Source organism: Sorex fumeus, unplaced genomic scaffold (genome assembly GCF_029834395.1).
Source record: "Sorex fumeus unplaced genomic scaffold, SorFum_2.1 ptg000010l, whole genome shotgun sequence".
Taxonomy (NCBI): domain Eukaryota; kingdom Metazoa; phylum Chordata; class Mammalia; order Eulipotyphla; family Soricidae; genus Sorex; species Sorex fumeus.
The window spans coordinates 1,962,800-1,983,277 of NW_026606067.1; the positions used below are offsets into that span (position 1 = coordinate 1,962,800).

Genomic DNA, 20,478 nt, shown 5'->3' on the forward strand with positions numbered 1-20,478 from the left:
GGAAAGGGTGGACATGGGGGAACTGCATTCTGGAAAGGGAAGACACGGGGAAACTGCATTCGGGAAAGGGAGGACATGGGGGAACTGCATTCGGAAAAGGGAGCTGCAATGTCCCCCTGGAGGGCTTCTGCCGGGGGGTCTGGGCTCTGCTTCACACTTTCTCAGCTGGTCCCTCACATGTTCCCCCCCTCCCCAGCTTGTTTGTTTGTTTTGCTTTTTGGGTCACATCCGGCGATGCACAGGGGTTACTCCTGGCTCTGTGCTCAGGAATTATTCCTGGTGGTGCTTGGGGGATCATATGAGATGCTGGGAATCAAACCTGGGTGGGCCACGTACAAGACAAATGCCCTCCCCACTGTGCTATCGCTCCAGTCCCACATCACCCCCCAGTAGTTGCCTCTTCACAACTGCATGACTCAGTGCGCTGATTTTCACCCCAAGCCTCACATGACTTACTGGTGTGATGGCAAAGGTGACAATACCAGCAACACAGAGCATCCATCGGGGGATCAAGGATTCCAACACAAACATGTCTGCGAGGTGCTGGCCCCCTAATGAACTTGCTACCTCCCGGACCTGCCCTGGTGATGCTCTAAGCCTGGGTTGCACCCGGAGTCCCTGAGTGAGCTTGCAGCCGCCTTTATGCCTCCATAGGGACCCCCAATAATTCATTTCTTGCAAAAGTTCAAAGAAACGCCAGCAATTTATTGATTTCTTCTATTTCCATAAAAAGCAAATACATAGTGTATCCCGCACGGAGTCTGGGCCTGGCCAGCTCGAGGTTCTTGTACATTAGGGAGTGAGTGGGTGGTACAGTTAGGGAATGAGGGCGCCCCTCCCCAGCTCACCCTGAAGTCCTGCCCGGGCTGTCCTGGCCCCTTCCCCTCTCAGTCAGGTCTTGAGGTGGACAAGACAGCGTCTCCCCCTTCCCAGTCCCCAGGAGAAGTGTGGGGAGCTGTGGCCAGGTGGGCTTATGGAGGAGCTTGGGGGTCAGGGCAGGGAGAAAGCAGGGCTGCATCTTTTCCCAGAGGGTACCAAATTGGTGTATTTTTTGGGGGGTCTGCACCCTGCATCAGATACAAAGAAATGATGCCCCCTACTTATTCCTACTCTTGACCCCTCCACTAGTGACTGTCCTGGTTCCAAGGCAGGGGACACCCTGCCCCCGTGTCACCCACTCCCTTGTTGCCACTATTCCCTCTTGCCCTGATAAGATGGGACAGATTTTGGTGGGGCCCCTGAGCCCACGGCCTGAGTCCCCGTGTCCCCAGGTGCCCAGTTTCCTTCAGAAGGAGGCCCTACAAGGACAGAGGTCATGGGACGTGAGTGAGTGGGGGGGGGGCAGACCCCACTGGCACAGATGGGGTCTCCAAACACTCTTGGAGAAGAAGCAAGTTCTGTGTCTGTGGCCACTGCACAAGCCCACATCAGCGGACAATGGGCATGACCTCTGACTGTGTGTGGTCTTGTGGGTGCCCAAGGCTGACAGTGCCCGCCCCGACTACCCGAACCCCTTCCCCAAGTCTCTGCAGGTTATATTGATGGGGGGGGGCGTATTGACCTGATTATCCAAATGGCCTTAGCTGTCCCACTGGGAGCTGGAGCAGGCCCCGCCAGCACCGCCTGGGTCCCCGGGGAAGACGGGCAGGGGACAGTTGAGCCAGATGGCTTTGGCTTTCATTTGCCTCATTCCTCAGTGCCCAGGAGTCCGACACACGCCGTGCAGACAGGTGCTTTCCAGCCTGAGCTGCTCTGACGGGAACTTCGGAGGCTGGTGAGTCCCACCCTAGGACTGACGTGATCTAGCAAAGCCGGCCAGACTGTCCCCTTTCAGAGGACCCACCATCCCCTGCTCCCCGCTGCCTGCCAGCCTCCCTCCACTTGGCACTGCGGGGAGGGGGCTTTATCAGACAGCTGTTTCCAAAGAGATACACTGAAGCTCAGCCCCATGCCCACCTCCTTTCCAGCAGGTGTGCCTCTGAAGGCCAAGGCTGCCTGCTGCCTGGGCGTCTGGAACTCCTTCTCCCACGAGGACTCAGGGAGGAGGTGGCCAGCAGCCCACAATACTTGGCATCTATGGGTAGCTAAGAAAAAGATTCGCTGTAATTTCCCGGGAATAGGAAAGGTGGGGAGGGGGGCCCGCCAGTCCCACCTGCCCTGTCCCATGAGCTGTGGCGAGCTGCTGCCCTCAGGTGCTCCACACACACGTGCACACGTCCTCACACTCACGTCACACGCACGCACACACGCACACATATATTTACCAGTTCTCAGCGAAAGAAGTACTGACATCAGACACAAGCCCCTCTAACTCAAGAAAGTTCCCCCCCACCCCCCACTCACCCTCCCAGCCCCCATCGCCTGCCAGTTCCCACTAAGGAAAAAAAATAGAATCTAAAAATATTTCCATCATCCACAGTCTTCAGCGTTGCTCTGGGTGCATTTGAATTCTCCAAATACTGCACAGGGTTGACACAAAAACTCCTCCAGTGAGGCCCGAGGGCCCTCCAGGGGACGGTGTTATTTCTAGAAAAGGAGAAATCCTTCAGTGAGCACTTTTAGGAAGATATGGCTGCTCCTAGGAGCCTGGCCAATACCTTTGCCCCTTTCCCACCTCCAGAACTAACACCTTTTCGTTTATTTGGGGCCACACCCAGCAGTATTCAGGGCTTGCTCCTAACTTTGTGCTCAAGAATCACTCCCAGAGGGGCTCGGAGGAACATCTGGGGTACTGGGTATCAAACCCCAGTCGGCTGCATACAGGAGGCAAGTGCCCCGCCTGCTGTACTATCTCTCAGGACACACATCTTTGGTTTTATTTTATGTTTGGGGGCCACACCTGGGGGTGCTCAGGGGCTGGTTCTGGTGGTGCATGGAGGATCATGTGTGGTGCTGTCAATCAAACCCTCATGCCAGTTTCTTGACCCTAGAACACACATCCTAACAATCATGGACTCAGCCTGACCTGGCTTTCAGGCTGCCCCAGGCACCTTCCAAGAGGAGTTCCCATGAATTCAGAAGCTTGTCTTCTGTGTCTCCTCACCGCCATGCCCACCCTGTGCCCCCAACATGGAGCCTGGCACAGGACTGAGCTCCTGGGCTGTGCTCCGGAACCCAGTGGATTCAGATGGGCATGCAGAGAAGTCTCTTTCACCCACAAGGTCTCATCTCGGCTATCTGCAGATGAACCACGTGACCCTGTCTCTACAGAGTCCAGGCTTGATGATGTCCAGGTTGATTATCAAATTGTGGCCCTGTCTTTCCTATATATGAATTATTTTGGAGACTTGTTTAAAAAGGCACTTTCCAGGGGCCGGATAGACAGTACAGCGCATAGGGCACTTGCCTTGCATGTGGCTGACCCAGGTTCAATTCCTAGCATCTCATATACTCCCTGAGCATTGCCAGGAATAATCCCTGAATGCAGAGCCAGGAGTAAGCCCTGGGCATCCAATTTACCCACATCAAATAAATGTACTTTCCCCAGGCTGGGGAGATAGAACAGGGAGTAAGGCCTTGCCTTGCACATGGTTAACCCGGGTTTGATCCCTGGCACCTCAGCTCCCCCAGGGACCGCCAGGATCCCTGAGTACCATTGGGTATGGCCCAAATCCCCCTAAATAAAATTCTGGACCCTACTTCACAACTGCTTTGACAAAATTGTTGGGCTTGGGTCCGGGAGTCAGATCCTGGGAGAATTTAGCAAAAGCTAAGGCTTGTGAGCCTCCTTTGTTACTAAGCTGAGTGCTCAGTCTGGGCACCGAGGATCACTAGCTGGAAAAAAAGCTAGTCTACACTGTGCAGCCACAGAGATGGGTGCATTTTGGAGTTTGGTTTGGTTTTGGGGCCATACCAGGCTGTGCTCAGGATCACTCCTGGTGGGCTCAGGGGATCACACAGGGTACCAGGGATCAAACCCCGGCCATCTGCGTCCAAGGCAAGTGTCCACCCTGCTGTCCTGCTCTGCCCTGCTCTGGCCCCTATAAACAGTCTCTACAAGCAAGGGTTGGGAGCAAGGATGTAGGATGGAGCCCTGGATGGTGGTAGGTGTTGCTTTTGTAGAAAAATAAAGCAAAATATAAGAAACGCAACAATACAATGAACATTCTTAGTGTCTGGAAGTCTCCCCTAAATTTTCAGGAAGCAGCAGTGTGGGAATCACAGTAAACAACAGTTGCATTGACAGTTGACAGGAAGTGCCAGGGACTTTCACTTTCAGGGAATTCTCTCAATGTGCTACTATTGCGTGTCTGCAGTTTCTTCCCTGGAGGAGCCAGACTGTCAGCCACAGCCAGTGACTGCAGATAACAGAGTCTAAAAAACTCCATGCCAAGGCCAGTACAACTTTTCTGAGTTGATCACGAAACTTCTAATTGGAAGGGGCCAGAGCAATTCAAATTCCTCTTCAATGTTATATTGAGAGATCATTTTCTCGAACCCAATTGTAAATCAAGACCATTTTTCCAGGAAGTAAAGATTTCTCTCTTTCTGATGAGCTGTGGAGTTCCTCACCTAGATGGCCACAGGCCCAAGTCCAGGCTGGCCTCACACTGTGGTCTAGGCAGGTTAGTGCAATGTGCAACCTCGAGAGCTGGACTGTGTGGTCCTGCCCAAACCTTGGCCTGCTGATGCTAACCGAACATGGCACATCCCTCCTGTCCTGCAGCAGGACAGCACCTGGAGCCCCAGCCAGTGTCCATGGCTGCTCCCAGGCCTCGTGTCACCCCAAGCCAGTCTGCCTCTCAGGCCAGAAGCTGCTTTTCAGTCCTCCGGGAGAACCAAGGGGTCCTCCCTCTGGAACCAGATGAGGTTGTTGCAAATATCCCAGATGCCCTGGCTGTGTGTGTGTGTGTGTGTGTGTGTGTGTGTGTGTGTGTGTGTGTGTGCACGCACACGTGTGTGTAGTCTCACCTGCAAGCAAACGTGCCTGGAACCTCTTCTTAGAATCGGGAGGTGAAGTTCCTGAGACTGTTGGCCCCGGTCAAGGGTCCCAGCATGCTCCGGTCGAGACCTTGCTGCAGGGGGAAGCGTCAGTTGCACAGCAGGTCGGGGGGCGACAGTGGGCCCCACGGCTGCCCCAGAGCACCACCCTGGCCCCACGGACATGCTAGTAGCTGAGTGTGCCTGCAGACAAGCGGCGAGTGGGAAGCCCCCCATGGCTGCGGCCGCTGCCCCTTCTTACCGGCACGGCTGAAACCTGGTCAGCTGAGGGGCATCCGAGCTGGGCCCATTGTTCATGAAGCAGAACCACGCCCCCCCCTCGAGTCAGATAAGAAAAGATCTCCCTCTACTCCCTGACTGCTCCCCCACCTCTTTTTATAACTGACAATAGTCCCTCACCGGCAGATCATGCCCATGATTCTCAAACCCCAGGACATGGCTGGAGTGGCCTGCAGGCTGCTGGGTGCCCACTGTGTCCCCACCCGCAGCCCACTAGCTCCTGGGCTTTGAGAGGCCAGTCTAGTTCCCGCTCTCCTCCCGCTTCCTTCTCGCCCTCCTCTCGTCCTCCCTCTTCTCTTCCTCAGTTCCTCCCTCCCTCCCTGCCTTCCTCTCTTTCTCCTTTCCCTCTCCTCCCTTCTCCCTCCTCTCTTCTCCATTCATCTATTACTTCTCCTCCCTTTCTTCCTTCCTCCTCCCTCCCTCCCTTCCCCTCCTTCCTTCCCTCTCTCCTTCTCCATCCTTCCTTCCCCCATCCTTCCTTCCTTCTTTCCTTCCTTCCTTCCTTCCTTCCTTCCTTCCTTCCTTCCTTCCCTCCCTCCCTCTCCCTTCCCTCCCCTCCATTCCTCTTCTTCTTCCCTCCTTCCTTCCTCTCCTGGTACATCCTTCCTGTCCTGTAGCAGTTCCTCTCTCCTTCCCTCCTTCTTCTCCCTCCCTCCATCCTTCCCTTCCTTTTCCTTCTTTAACAGGAGCCCCTCTCAACAGTGTTGGGGGGCTGGGCTCACTCTTAAGACCACTCCCAGGATTTCTCGGCCTAATAGTGCTGGCAAGACCACTTAGTGCCTGGGAGTCCCCAAGTCCACCGCAAGCAGTACTTGGGGGCCATGCCATGCTGTGAGTTAAGTTCGGGCCCTGAGCTCATCTGCAGTCTGGATCCTCTTATTTCCTGGAGCAGGGTCTCACTAAGTGCCTTAAAGTGAATGAGAACAGTTGCAGGTATGCAGGGGCCCTGAGAGGAGACCCTTGGGATCCCTGTGGAGCTCTGAGAACCTGTGAGTTCTCCCTGTCTGTGGGAACAGGAGGGCCCTGGCAGTCAGCATGGAGCTTGGGCTTGTAGGGCTCAGTTTGGGGTGGAAAGGGCTGAGCAGAGAGCCCACTCCTGCGGGGTCCTGTCCAGGCCCAGGTCCAGCTGGGGCTTGGCTCCTGCGTGTAGGGTGGATGGAGGCATGTGACCCACCTCACTATGGCTGGAACACCCCAATGGAAGGCAGGGTGCCGTCGATGCTTCTGAATGGAGTGGCCACCCACAGTGGGGGCTCAGCCTCCCTGCAGCACTGCACAGGGAGTCTTAGACGGGGGATGCCTCTGCCCACACCAGGGGGTTAGCTGAATCCCGGAATAGTTCAAGGAAGCTCGCCCTCCTCCCTCCCTGGTGTGCCCCAAGTCTCTGTCCCACCAAGTCACCCTGGGCTGTCTTGACAGTGACCTCCAGGCACTTCCCAGTCTTCTCTTACTGCAGGGGATCCCTGACTGCCAGAGGTGTGCTGCCCTCCCTTACCCCTCTCCCTGCGGAGCTGCTCTCTTCTGGAGCATGCGCCCTCTCTGTCTGGCTCTTGTTTTGTCTTCTGTCTCTCTGGGCCATGCAGAGGCAAATCGGAGCCTCCGTGACCCGCTCCTTCCTTCCCTGCGCCCCCAAAGGCTCCATGGTGCTCCCTGGCTGCACCAGCAGTGCTCCAGAGGTCACCCTGTTGCTCAATCTCCATGTCCTCCCCTATATTGCTCAGAGCCCTGGGAACTGAGCCACTTTCCCCAGGTCCCATGCCATGGCCCTCACTTCATTCACACTCTGGGGGGTCTTATGGGAAACAGATGGGGTCTCTAGAACAGGACCTGAGGGGACTAGGACAGGTTAGGACAGGAGTCCAGTGTGGTCCCCCCATCCCTCGGGTAGATATGCAGAATACCTCCCCCCCCACACACACACACATACACAACCTCGCATGTGGTGAAGCCTGGGTTGCTCTCACCCTGAAACCTTCCCTCAGGACCTCTGTTGCTCCCTGAGGCCAATGCAAACCCGGGGCTGTTCTCTGGATCACTGGGCTCAGGGGTCATTGGAGGCCCTTACCTGTCTGAGGAGCCCCTGCAGCTCCTTGCTGGACCACATGTCAGACAGGAGGAGTCGGGCAGCTTCGGCAGCCTTGGGCGAGGCACTGTGGGCAGGAGCGTGCATGCGGTGAGACTCGCAGGAGAGCCTCTGCTTGCCTGCTGCCCCCTCACCCCCAGAGACTCGGGGAGACTTGGAGGCAGAGCCCCAGCCACTTAGGGGTGCGAGGACAGGGAAAGCTCACCCACGAGCACCCCACCCATCCTTGTCCTGGGAAGAAAGAGCTGAAGGTGCACAGTGAACTCGTCCCGGTGGGTCTGTTGTCCCTGGCTCCTGCGGCCCCCCCCCCCCCCAGGACTCCACAGCCCTCCATGGCTCCCTGTGCTGTGGCTGTCTCTGCTGGGAGGCCCTGGTTGTGGCCCCGTAGTCGCCCCGCCGCCCCCTCCCCCACTCTAAGGACTTCTAGAACCTCTCTGCTCTAGCCTTCCCATACTGGCTTCCCAGCGCGACTCTAGGCCCTGCTCCTCGCTCCCCATTTGCTGGAGCTGGGGGCAAGAGGAGCCGCAGTGGATGCGCCGCAAGATCCGCCCCACCCCTCACAAAGACGGGGACTCACTATCCTTGCTCACTACTCACTGGCCCCGCCCACCACTCAAGGTCCCGCCCACAAGCACTGGCCCCGCCCAATACTCACAGGTCCTGCCCACAATCACTGGCCCCGCCCACCAGCCCCACCCGGGTCCCGCCCACCTGCTGCGGCACAGGTTGAGGACGTTATTGATCATGCTGCTGGAGAAATGCTGCTTGGCCACCTGTGGCTGCGATGCCATCAGGTTCCTCACGGTGTAGCAAGCCGAGGACAGGATGTCTTCCGAGCTGCTGGTGTTGCCAGTGTGGCTGGTGAGGAGCCGGGTCACCTCTGGGAACACCTGGTTCCCTGGGGAGGGAGATGGCAGGTCAGGAACACAGCTGAGGTCTCCGGTCTGGGGCCCTGCCTGGCTTGCCTAGGCCAGGGTCCACTCAGAGAAGCCCTGAAAGGTTCTGATTGAGCCCCAAGTTCGTGCTCTGGGCCTTGGGTGGGACCTGCCCCCTCCCAGGAGACCCTCCATAATCACCATCTCTCAGTCCAACCTCCCTCCTGGAGTCCAACCGCCCCCAGAAGGGGTTAGAGGGTGCTCTGCCACTATAGAAAGAGTGTGTTTGTGTCTGTGTGTATGTGTGTGCTAAGTGTGTGTCTGTGTATCTGTGTGTGTATGTGTGTGTTGAATGTGTGTGTGTTGGGGTGTATGTATGCTGTGCTGAGTGTGTGTATGTGTCTGTGTTGGGAGAAAAGCCCTTATTGGTCTGCTTTGAAGTGAAGCCTGTTGCAATGTATATTCACTATCCTGTAATGCTGCCATGGGACAGGACATGGCACAAGATGAGTCTGGCAGATGTGCGGGTGACAGCCTATCCATTATGATCACAAAGGAAGAAGTAATCCTATCTATAGAGCTATAATGAAACAATGTAATCCTATCTATAGAATTGAGATGAAATGCATGTTTGTTCTGACCACTGTGACTACGTGACTCCCCATGAATGCTCAAGCCTATATAAGCTTTGCTGTTTGCTCAATAAATTAGAACTGCTTGATAAGACCTCCACCGTGCTCGTGTGCTCATTTCTTACTTCTCGTTTGTGGTGGAGGCGGTGGCATAGGTTTGCTCTTTTCCTTGGATCCCTCTCTTTGCAGGCGAGGGAAGCCTGGCCCTGTCCTCAGGACACTGAGGACTGGCCCCTTACTGGATGAGGGAGCACGCTGAACAGAGACCAGGAGAAGACTCCAACATGTCTGTGTGTCTCTCTCTGTGAGTATGAGTGTGCTGTGTGTATGTCTGTGTGTGTATGTGTGTACTGAGAGTGTGTGTGTCTGTGTGTCTTTCTGTGTGTATGAGTGTGCTGTGGGTGTCTTTGTGTGTATATATGTCGTGAGTGTGTGTCTATGTGTCCCTGTGTGTATGAGTGTGCTCTGCGTGTGTGTCGATGTGTCTCTCTGTGTGTCTCTCTTTGTATGCTTGTGTTTCTGTGCATATGCATGTGCATCTGTGTATGTCTGTGTGTCTCTGTGTGTGTGCTGAGTGTGTATTGGGGATGTGTGTGTGTGTGTGCGTGCGTGCAGAAGGCTGCATCTGCTGAGCCCTGCCTAGCGGGAGGCTGAGATGGCCACTCACCCATCACTCTATGCAGCACGGGGTGCCGGGACATGTTGCTCAGCAGGGAGGCGCCCGACCGCACCACATCGGCATTGCCAGACTGCAGGAGGCGGGCGATCTGGGGCAAGCCCTTCTCCTTCAGCCCGATCAGCTGGCTCATGCCGCTGGACATCTGTGGGAGAAGATCCCAGTGAGGCCCGAGTCTGGTTATAGGACACTAAGGCTGGAGGGACAGGAGCAAATGTTCCTGAACAGAGTCCCCCAAACCTTCCCCTTATCATGCTACACTGGCAGAGACAGACAAAAACTCAGTCCATGTGAACACAGCAACCACCAAACAGGGCAGTGACAAAGCACCCTTTCTGGTCCCCATCCCTGCCCCCAGCACTGGCCACCCTCCCCTCCTGTGCTCTGCAGGGACCAATGGAGTGTGTGCAAATCAGAGAGGCTGGCGTTCACCGAGAGAGCCCGTGCAGGGTGGCTGGGATGGGGCAGCTCACCTGGCCTCTGACTACTGATTATAGCCTGATCTAGGTGGGCTTCGAGCTCTCTGAGACCCCCAGCCCACTCCTCACTGTGGGCAAGATGCTTTTCTAACTTCGTTACCTCTCGGCCCCGTCTCTTTTGAGTAAGTAGGTGAGGTTCAGTGGACCATGGCCCAAAGAGGCCCCAGATAGCTGCACCCCATTTGCCCTGTCCCCCAATCTGTACTTGGCCCCTACATCTCTCCAGCTTCTCAATACACCCAACTCTATTTGCTCCTTCCACAAATGAGGGAATTGCCCCCTTGGCACCCTCAGCCTGTCAGAACCAGAGGGCAGTAGGGGGCCTGGAATCAGGGAGCTCAGGGGCCCCTAGGGCGCAGACAGATGTGGGCAGGGGGGGCCCTCACCAGTCCCTTGCTGGCCGTGAGGTTCTGCAGGGCACCGGCGCAGGCCTCCAGGGTGGCGTCCTTCTTACTCTTGCCCATCAGGTTCAGGTAGGTGCGGATGGCGTCCGAGTGGTACAGCCAGCTGCTGCCCTTGGGGTTGGTCTCTTCCTCCGGGAGGGGGCAATCGTAGTTGTTGTTCTGAGGACAAAGGGAGCTCGGTGAAGACAGGAACCCCACTGCACTAGGGAGCAGGGCCCCGGATGGGCGTGGCTAGGGGCGGGGCCACGAGGGCTGCCACGCCCCCTTCGCTGCCATTGCTCCTGTCAGTTCCAAGGATGAGGGTTTGGGTTCTTGACTTTCTTTTTGGCTTTTTGTGCCACGCCTGGCAATGCTTAGGGGTTACTCCTGGCTCTGCACTCAGGAATTACTCCTGGTGGTGCTCGGGGAGTAATGGGATGCCAGGAATCAAACCCGGGGCCAACTGGGGCTGGAGCGATAGCACAGAGGGTAGGGTGTTTGCCTTGCACATGGCCCGACCCGGGTTCGATTCCCAGCATCCCATATGGTCCCCCGAGCACGGTCAGGAGTAATTCCTGAGTGCATGAACCAGGAATAACCCCTGTGCATCGCTGAGTGTGACCCAAAAAGTTAAAAGAAAAAGAAAAAGAAAACCCGGGGCCAACCATGCTCAAGGCAAATGCCCTAAACTATACCATTGCCCTGGTCCCAAGGGCTAGTGACTTGCAACAACCTGTCTCCAGGGAAGCCAGAGAGAGTGGAGTCTCCAGGTGTGTGCTCTGCACCAGTCTGCCCAAGCCCCAAGGCAATGTTGGGGGCTCATTCCCCTTGGGGAAACATTCTTCCTTCCTGGAACCAGATTCTGGTCTTGAGCCACTCTGGACTGTTGGGCTGTCCAGGCTCTGGCCCCTGTGGGCATGGAGAAAGCCTGGAAGGCTTCTTTCTGGCTCCTGGGACATACCAGGGGCTCAGCAGGCAGTGGGAGCCAGGCCATGGGAGCACTAGGGTTCTGGCTGCCCCGCAAGTCCTCAGGGATGAGGCTGAAGAAGAGGACCCTCGAGCAATGTGCAGCAACAGAGATTAGGGCCTGCAGAGGGCTGGTGCTTTGATTTCTGGGGTGCTCTGAGCTCCCCCAGGAGCACAGAACCCCTCTGAGTACAAGATAGGAGCTCCCAGCCCTAGTTCTCAGGGTGCAGGATGGTCTCAGGGCACAGGCTGCTACGGGCACCACCCCTAGGGCTGGACAGCGAGGGTGAGGAGGGAGGCTCCATGGGCTGCTTGGTGGGAAGCGGGCTCTGGCTCTGCCCAGGCACAGACAGATGGACACCAGTCCACGGCCCTTACCATCATCTTGTCGCTCTTGTTGCTGAAGCAACCAGTGGATGACTTCTCCGTGTAGGCGTTGCGGGCGTTGTACTCCAGTTGGCGGTAGCGGGTGGGCACCTCTGCGTCCAGGCGGTAGGAGAGGTTGTGCAGGATACACATGCAGTTCTCCACGGACTGTGGGCCGAGCAGGGTGCGGTGTGAGCCTCTTCTTAGTGCCACAGGCTCCCCACTCCTGCCCTGGCTTGGGGTGGGGGGAGGCAGGCAGGCCCCTCAGCTGCCCCGAGAGATGAGCAGAGGGAGAAGCCCCCTGTGGGACATACGGCTCCCAGCCACAGACCCTGGGTCTTGCTGGGTATCTGTCCTGTCCTGCCATTGGCTTATAGCTGGATCAACCTCATCACGTGGGGTGTGATGCAGTTGGTGATGCAGTAGGTGATGCAGTTACCTACTGCAGTGGGATGATGAGCCATAGAGAGGACCTTCCTGGGACCTGGGACACAGCAGACAGTGGCCACAACAGATGGGGTCACTAGCTCACTTGGCCCATCCTAAACGCCTTTAAGACCACCTGACATGAGGGTGAGAGTTCCTCGGTCCCTACAGTACCTACCCTTCCCCCTTCCCTTTGCCCAGGTGCACCCTCCCCTCCCCCCCCAGGGAGATGCTAACCAGCCCCATCATATGGATGGAGATGTGGCACCCTCCTCCCCACTTCACAAGGCTGCTGTCCCCATGTGTGGCCATTTGTCTCATGTGAACCCGTAGGTGAGAGTTGGCCAGCAGATAGCTCAGGACTCCTGACACTGCTGGGCTGGAGGGCCTGGGCTCCCCGAGTGTAGAGGGCCCCAGAATGAGCAATCCCAAGGCTCCCTCCGGAGGTCCTGCTGTCACTGCCAGTGGAGGGAGGAGGACATAGAAGGCCCCTGCCAGGGGCTTACTGTGATGCCCATAATGGTCAGCAGAGCCCTGGTCCTTCTGGAATCGCCTGGCCCACCTCCTCCTGAGATGCTTTGTACATTCTCTGTCCCATGTGTTCCTGAGTCCAGAGAAGGCAGGACCATGGAACAGTCCTCCATGCCACCCTGGGCACCTGCTGCCACAGGGCTGCAGCTCAGAACACCCCCAACCCCACAGACCCTCCTCCTGGCTCTGACCCTGGCACCAGACCATGCTCAAGGGCTTCCAGAAAGTGCTGACTAGCCTGGTGGAGTCTGGGTGAGAAGAACATCAGGAACAAGAGGCCAGAGAGAAGCTCAGGATCAGGACCCTGGCGGGGACTATGCACACAGCTGGGGTCACCTGGAGACACCCTCACCTTGTCATCACAGCGGCTGGCAGCCACGCAGTTCTGGACATAGGCCACCAAAGAGTCGATGAGCCCCGTGTAGTTCCGCATGGTCTGGCGACCCATGTCAGCTGAGCTCAGGTTCCTGGGGTGGGTTGGTGGGGGCGTGGGGTGGGGGAATGAGGGCCCGAAGCAGAGGTACAGGAAATGAGCGTGCAAGAGGGAGAGGGACAGAAGGTGGTATGTGGAGGGAGGGGAGAGAAATGGGGGTACAGGGAGGAAGACAGGGGGAAGGGGTGCAGGCAGGGGCAGAGGAGGGAGCAGGTGGAGGGAAGGAAGTGGGAGACAGTGGGGGGAGTGGAGGAGAAGAGTGAAGATTGGAGGTTGTGGGAGGAGAAAAAAATGAGTAAAGAAGTTATTTTAAAAGGGAAGGAGAGAAAATCAGTCAATTCCACTGGCCCTGGGAAAGCCCGGCGGGTCTCCTTTTTCCCTCGGGTGCCAGGCAGGAGCTCAGGATTGAACGCGCGGCAGGTGTGCATCCTGCCACTAGGGGGCGCGTATTGAGCTGGACGCTCTAGGCAGAAAAAAGGCAGCAGCGCTGACACAGGGGCTGAACTTGGGCAGCAGAGGCAGGAAGGGGACTGGGTGGGGATCAGATGCCCCTCCTCCTGGGAGCTGTCTTTGCGGGGCAGAGGCTCATTCTCAGCAGCCTGGACCCCTCTGCCGACCTAGCAGGTGGGGTGTGTCTCTCCCAGCGGCCAGGAGCCCCTGTGAAGTCCTTAATTACCCGCCTTTTCATCTCCTGCCTCTCCGCCTCTCTACATGCTGGAGGCTGGCGGCTGGCATAGAGGAGCACAAGTTGAGACACAGAAGCACATACCAGTGCCCACCCCATTCTGGGGGTTCTCAGGAGATGGGGGAAGACAAATCCTTTTAGAGTCCCCTGCTTGTAAACCTCCCTGCAGCCGCCCAGGGGCCCTGCCCCACCCTGCTATGGGACTCGGGAAAGTTTGGGCGAAGCAGTGCCATCTTCATGCCAATGAACGCAGCAAATGGGTTTTAGCATCACAGCGGGAAGTGACTCATGGGGAGACAAGCTCTTCAAGATCGTACAAGAAATTAACTTTGGGGGGTGGAGCAGGGGAAGCAATTGATACCCAGGTTGGAGAGTTAGACCCTCTTAGATTCCTAACCAAGCCTGCGGAGACCCCTCCGGGGAGAAGGTAGGGGCATGAGCCTCCTTCAGAGCTGGGGTCAGGCCCCTGCACATGGCGGTGCCTGCTTGTAGATTTCCTGGTAAGCTTCCTTCTCCGCTGTGACACAGTTTCCCTGAGGGACTCTGCCTGGGAAAGGGTCTGCAGCCAGAAGACCCCGGGTCTGTCCCCACTCCTCACCTCAAGCAGCCTGTGGCATTGAAGAAGACCTCGGGGTCTACCACCTCCCGGGACACATTGCTGTTGCCGTCACACCAGCCGGAGAAGGGGATGATGACGCGGTCGGCCAGGACGGGCAGAGCGTCTGAGATGAGCTCCTCCTTCAGCTCATCCGTGGAAGACAGGTTCCAGAGCAGCCCTGTGGCGGGACAGTGACACACGGGGCTCGGAGAGAGCCTGGGGATGCGAGCCCACCCGGCTCTGGCCCCTGCCACTCTCGCTCCACCCAATCTGCAGCCCAGCTATGCTCTGTCTGCTGCCTGCCCCTGTTCTCAGCGTCTCCATGGATGGGATGGCAGCTCCTCAGGCCCGGCCCTGTTCTAGAGCTCTCAGACCAGCTCCCGGTCATCTACGTGGGCAACGACCACAAACCATTGCAACATGGGGCTGGAGCGATAGTACAGCGGATAAGGCATTTGCAGAGGACCCATGTTTGATCCCCGGCACCCCATATGGTCCCCCAAGTCAGAGACGGGTAAGTCCTGAACACTGCGGGGTGAGGCCTGAAAAAAATGAAGTGTTCAGTGCTTTTCCTGTAGACATCAGCATGCAGAAGCTTCTACTGTTCTGACTTTTTTTTTTGGAGGGCAGTGGGGCAGGGGGAATGCATGCCCGGCTATGCTCAGGACTTACTACTGACACTCAGGCATCAGCCCTGCAAGGCAAGTGCCTGGCCCTCAGTACTATAGATTTGGCTGCTCTACTATTCTGTCTTGCATTTGAAAGTGGTTCTAGAAAACTTGTCTGTTCCTTTGTCTAAGACTCTGGTCTTCACCTCTGTGGCAGTCGTGGTGCCCACCCCAAGGAGTTAGTATATTTTCATAGACCCATCAGCCCTGCCTCTCCCCCATAACTGTAACCTGAAGGCCACAGGGCCAGAGGCTGCTGGGCTAACGGATGCCAGCACATTTGTCCTCTCTCCTTACAGGGGCCTTGATCCCTGGGCCAAGTGTGCACAATGCCCAGGGTCACCACCTAGATGTCACCAACTAATTCAAAGTCAGTGCCGGGACAGGAAGGAGTGGGGTCCTGGACATTAACCTGAAGGCACATCTGCACCTGGTTCCTGAACCCTGCCTGGAGAGATGGTCATGAGACACCCGCTGGGCTGCAGATGGCTTCCTATGTTCTGACTCCCTGTGGCCTGGCTCCCTGTGGCTGGGCTCCCCATGGACAGGCTCCCCATGGCCTGGATTCCGTGGCCAGGCTCCTCGTGGCGTGGCTCCCTACCGGTCAGCTGTTTCTGGATCTCCGTGCACCCGGTTCTCCTCAGGAGGCCAACGGCCTCGCGGATGCCGTTCTGCCGGCGCGTCTCCAGCTTGTTGGCAGAGCTGCGGAACACCAGGTTGCGCAGGGCCCCCGCCGCGGCCTGCTGCACGTTCTGGTTGGGGCTGCGGAGCAGGTCCACGAGCTTGCAGATGCCTCCCAGCTGGTAGACCTTCGGGACAGGGCGACATGCCGTCAGGGGAGCTACGCCGAGTGCCTTTCCCAGACCCACGTCCACGGTGGGCGCAGAAACACGGATGTCATTTGGAAGCAAGCGGTTGGAAGGTCGGACAAGCCAGGACAGACATTGGGCCCGGGCTGGACGCTGGTGCCCTTGAGCCCCGCATCTCTCCTCTGGGTGTGAGGGAAATGGGCCTACACATGTGTGGGCACAGACTGCCCCAGGAGCCCTTTCTCCTGTGGCCAGTGATGTTTGATACAAATGTACCCTGGGCACTTCCCCTCTGACTGAGCCGAGTCTTACAGGTGTCCTCTCCCCACCAGGCACACAGGTGTCCTCTCCCCTCCAGCCGTTTTCTGGCACAGGGGCCTGGTCAGAGGAAGGATCATAATTCAGAGAGACTGAGAGAGGATGGCTGGGTGAGTGTGGGAGGTGGGGGGCAGTTATTTCCTTTGGGGGGGGGTTCCATCTTTCGTGTTCCTAAGGAGAATCACATCTGACCAGTGTGCTCCAGTGAGCACACCCCCCTCACTCCAGGCAGCGGCCATGGCCCCCTGAATCTTACTGCCGTGTGCCCAGGGCCCCGTTACCTGCTGCTTGGCAGACTCGTCCTGGAAGCAGGTGTGCTGGATGTAGTAGGCCCCGATGGCCTGGTACTTCTCGTCCTGAGCGCTCAGGTACTGCACGGCCTTGGGGATGGTCAGCCCGCTACACTCGATGTCCTCACTGCAGATCCTGCCAGGGAGGGTGGAGCTGTGTTCCATTGGGGGGGGGGAGGCTGGGGGTCCCCCTTACAGGCCTGAGGGACTGGGGCAGCTCTGACCCCCATGGAGAACACCCGAGCACCAGGGAAAGGTTCAGCGCACAGTAAACGTGGCTCAGAAGGCATTCTGATCAGGGGTTCATGCCAAGAAAGTGGGTCTCTGCACAGAGAAGGACCAGGACTCTACCCCGAGGGGCTGCTGTGGGGTCTCCCATGACTCTGCTGGGACGGGGAGATGCAGGAGGTGGGCTATGAGCCTTTCTTACACCATCTTCCTCCCTCCCTCCACCACCCGTCTTCCTTCTATCCCTCTGTCCCTTCATGCATCTGTCCATCTTCCCTTCCTCCTGCTATCCACCATCAATCCCCCCTCCATCCCTCTATCCGTCCTCATCTGTCTGTCTTTCTTCCCACCCACATTTACCATCCATCAGTTCAACTCCCCTCCCTCCATCCAGATCATCCCTCCATCCATCATCCATCTGCCCTTTTCTCCTCCCTCTCCCCATTCATCTTCTCCCTTCATCCCTCTGTACACCCAGTCATCTTCTCTCTATCACCCACTTCACCCCCCTTCGTCTCCTACCCTCATTCCCGAGTTCACCTAATCCTTCTTTTTGCTCCCTGCTTTCCTCAGGCAAGTTCTTCTCGCACAAAAACTTTCCCTCCTCCTTCCTTCCATCCCATGCTCTCTACCCACAGCACTCTGGCCAGTGTCCCCATGCTGGCTCTTCTCCAGGGCCCTCCATTCAGCATTGGACCCACTGGCCAGAATGGCCATCCCCTGATCATGCTTTCCCCATTGGTGGCTTCTCTGTGCTGCAGGTTAAAGTTCAAACTGCTTAGCTCATAGCCCAGCACACGGGTTCGACTCCTGACATGACAGAATCAGCTTTTGTTTGAACCACAAAACTAAAAGCATCATGTTTCTCCTTCTTTTTGTTTTTGGGCCATACTTGGCAATGCTCAGGGGTTACTCCTGGCTCTGCACTCAGGCAATTATTCCTGGTGGTTCTCCTGGGATGCCAGGGATCGAATCCAGGTTGGCTGCATGCAAGGCAAGTACACTCCCAGCTCCTTACCCCCTTCCCAACCTGGTTGGGTCTGCTCATCCAGTACTCCTTTTATCTTCTTCCTTGGGGCTCAGTCTGTGCCTGAGCTCTGTCCCCCACTACCCTTGGGTCCAGCTGTGGCCCCACATCTGTGAGCCCGCCTGGGAAGGACTTGTCCCTTCAGGACACGCACCTTGCTCCTGCGGGGTGGCCCTACAGGCTGATATTCTACCTGCCTGTATCACCCAGGCCACCCCACAAGAAACTCGCCTGACATTTTGGGGTGAGCTCCCTGCTTCTGTATTGGCCTCTTCTCCTGTCAAAGTAGGTGCTCAATAAACATCTGTGGCTTCCCACTTCTGGGAAAAACCCTATTTCCCACTTCACACTAAGACCACGTCACCTCATACCTGCCAGTCAAATGCCACCTCTTGGTGGCCACTCACTCCCCACCCCTCCCCGCTCCTGACCTCCCACTGTCTCCAGCCTGGACCAAGGACTGCCCTCAATAGAATCCAGGGAGAGAAGTTTCTTCTCAAACCAGTCCATGAGTCCCAGCACTCTCTGGCCATCAGGCGCCACTAGAGAATGGGGCTGAGTAGGGAGGAGTCTGCACAATACCTCAACTGTGTGGCCTTGGGCAGATGCCTTAACTTCTCTGTGCCTTGCTTTCTCCTGGGGAATCCTACGCCTTCTGAAAGGGGCTTTGAGGATCGCAGAGGACAGGGATGAAGAGAGGCCGACCAGCCAGACCTATGCTTGCCTGCTGCTCATGCCTGACGCTCCGCCTGCCCAGGAGGGTTTGGCCCAGGGCAGGACCCAGGAGAGGTGCTGGTCACTTCCAGATAGCAATGGCCGTGAGGCGGTGATAAAGGACAGCTGGGAGGGCCCTGGGGCACACAGCATCCAGGAAATGAGGCCTGAGGCCCCTCAACACAGTGGCCCCAAGTCTTCCCACACAAGCACCCCTTTATAGGGGTCCCAGGCTATCTCCTTCACTCCCCTGAGCTTGCCCCAAGCTGGCAGCCCTGGCTGTGGGCACTCGGCAGCGTGAGCCAGAGCTGGCGGGGATGTGAGTGGGGGTGGGGGACTCCCACAGCCTGACACTGCCCCTCCCAGTGCGTCTGAGCAAGAAACTCTGAGCGGCCAGAGAACAGTGCCCCCCAATGCCCACCCGGCTGAGGCTGCTGGCCAGAAAGACACACATGGTGAACTCAATCCCTCAAATCACCCTTCCCTAAGGCTCCTTCTCTGTTCCTAATCAGCGCCCTTTGAAACTTCCCGGTTTGGGGGGCCACACCTGGCCGTGCCCAGGGCTTCCTCCTGGCTCTGTGCTCAGGAGTCACTCCTGGCTGATCTCGGAGGACCCGCTGCAGTGCCAGGGATTGAACCCAGGATGCAGCTAAAGCAGCCACCAGGCAGAGAAGTGCCTGACCCCTCCCTGCCATCTCTCCGGTCTGGCATTTGGCTTCTACCTCCCCTGGACACTGAGAGGTTGGGAAACCCTGGGCCCAGAAGGCCAGCAGGGACAGGGAACCCCTGGGGACAGAAGCCACGTCACCCCCACCAGGGGGAGCGCAGACCCCTGCCGTCCACCTGTTCCCACCTGCCCGCCGGGACTCACTTGGAGCTGGCCCTGGAATGGCCGAAGGACAGGTCCTTGTTGCAGGTGAGGGGCGGCACATACACAGGGTCTTGTTTGGACGTACAGGACGGCGGGCGACCGGGACACTTCTTGACGGCCTTCTGGCCGCTGCAGGTGCTGTAGAAGCTGTAGCGGTTCTGGGTGGTCTTGTGGCCCTTGCTGCTCAGGGTGCCCTTGTGCAGGGTGCCCCGAGGGTCGCAGTAGAGGTCAGGCTCACTGCGGCTAGCCTTGATCTTCTGCAAGAAGCAGATGTCGCTGCCCGCGCCCGTGGTGTTGCAGCCGCCGCGGGGGTAGTGCCGACCCCAGTTCTCCATCTGGCTGTAGGAGCTGAAGCGCCTGTTGTCAGTCTCACGCTTGAGGGTCCCGTTGTAGATCTGTCGAGAACGAGGGGAGGCTCGTTCAGGGCTACGGGCCAGGGATCCAGGACCCCCACCCCTGCCCCCAGGCCCTGCAGTGCCGGAACCTCAGTGGGCACCCGGGAGAGGATGTTTGAAGCCAGGGGGTGTTGCCAGAATGGATTACAGAGTCAGCTCAGCCAGTGGCCGCCCCTTTCAACACGAAACTTCACAGTTGGCACAGGAGCCAGGAAGATCCGTGCTACTGCGGCCAGAGGCATGGCTCAGGGCTGGAGCACTGCCTGGCACTCGTGAGATCCTAGGTTCGATTCTTAGCACTGCATGGTCCCCTGATCTGGGAGTGATTCCTGAGTAACGAGTTGGGAGTGACCCCTGAGTACCCTCAAGCAAAACTAAAGTGACAAAGATTCGTAGTCCTGTGAGATGTATGGGAGCTGGACAACCATGGATATGGGTTTCTGCCTGTGGGACACTGGCCGATGTCCATGTGGACCTTTCTGGGAGGAAGGGAGACATTGGGGGGGAAATTCGAAGTCCAGAGAGAGGGACTTCGGTATGGTCATTTGAGATGGATAGACAAAGCTGAGCTAACCCTGTCCAGGCCGTGCAGTCCATGCCATGGCCTGTCAGCGGGTCCCTTGTAGGCAGCGGGTGGGACTGTCAGCACTTATTCCCCTGGGAAACGCCAAAGCTCACCCCCACAAGCAGGAATGGGTGTCCCAGAGGGGAGCCCCTTGACAGCAGGGGGAGAGCTGTGTCCCAGGCCTTCTTTGTGCGGTGCTGGCTTACAAGGGGACGGTACCAGGAGACCACAGGGTGGGGC

At 57.5% G+C, this 20,478-nt stretch overlaps 1 protein-coding gene across 1 annotated transcript in view; it reads right to left on the reverse strand.

Annotated features, from left to right (window-relative positions):
- Positions 1-2,367: 2,367 nt before the first annotated feature.
- PKP1 (plakophilin 1) overlaps positions 2,368-20,478 on the reverse strand; it is a 44,656-nt gene continuing 26,545 nt past the window's right edge. Inside the window, exons 3-14 of the mRNA XM_056110740.1 lie at positions 19,279-19,673; positions 16,430-16,574; positions 15,623-15,830; positions 14,354-14,531; positions 12,990-13,104; positions 11,693-11,848; positions 10,352-10,528; positions 9,478-9,631; positions 8,015-8,201; positions 7,286-7,370; positions 4,912-5,015; positions 2,368-2,526 (exon numbers count right to left, since the gene is read on the reverse strand). Of these exons, the coding sequence (XP_055966715.1) occupies positions 4,941-5,015; positions 7,286-7,370; positions 8,015-8,201; positions 9,478-9,631; positions 10,352-10,528; positions 11,693-11,848; positions 12,990-13,104; positions 14,354-14,531; positions 15,623-15,830; positions 16,430-16,574; positions 19,279-19,673 (1,875 nt within the window). The 3' untranslated portion in view covers positions 2,368-2,526; positions 4,912-4,940. The remainder of the gene's footprint in view (positions 2,527-4,911; positions 5,016-7,285; positions 7,371-8,014; positions 8,202-9,477; positions 9,632-10,351; positions 10,529-11,692; positions 11,849-12,989; positions 13,105-14,353; positions 14,532-15,622; positions 15,831-16,429; positions 16,575-19,278; positions 19,674-20,478) is intronic.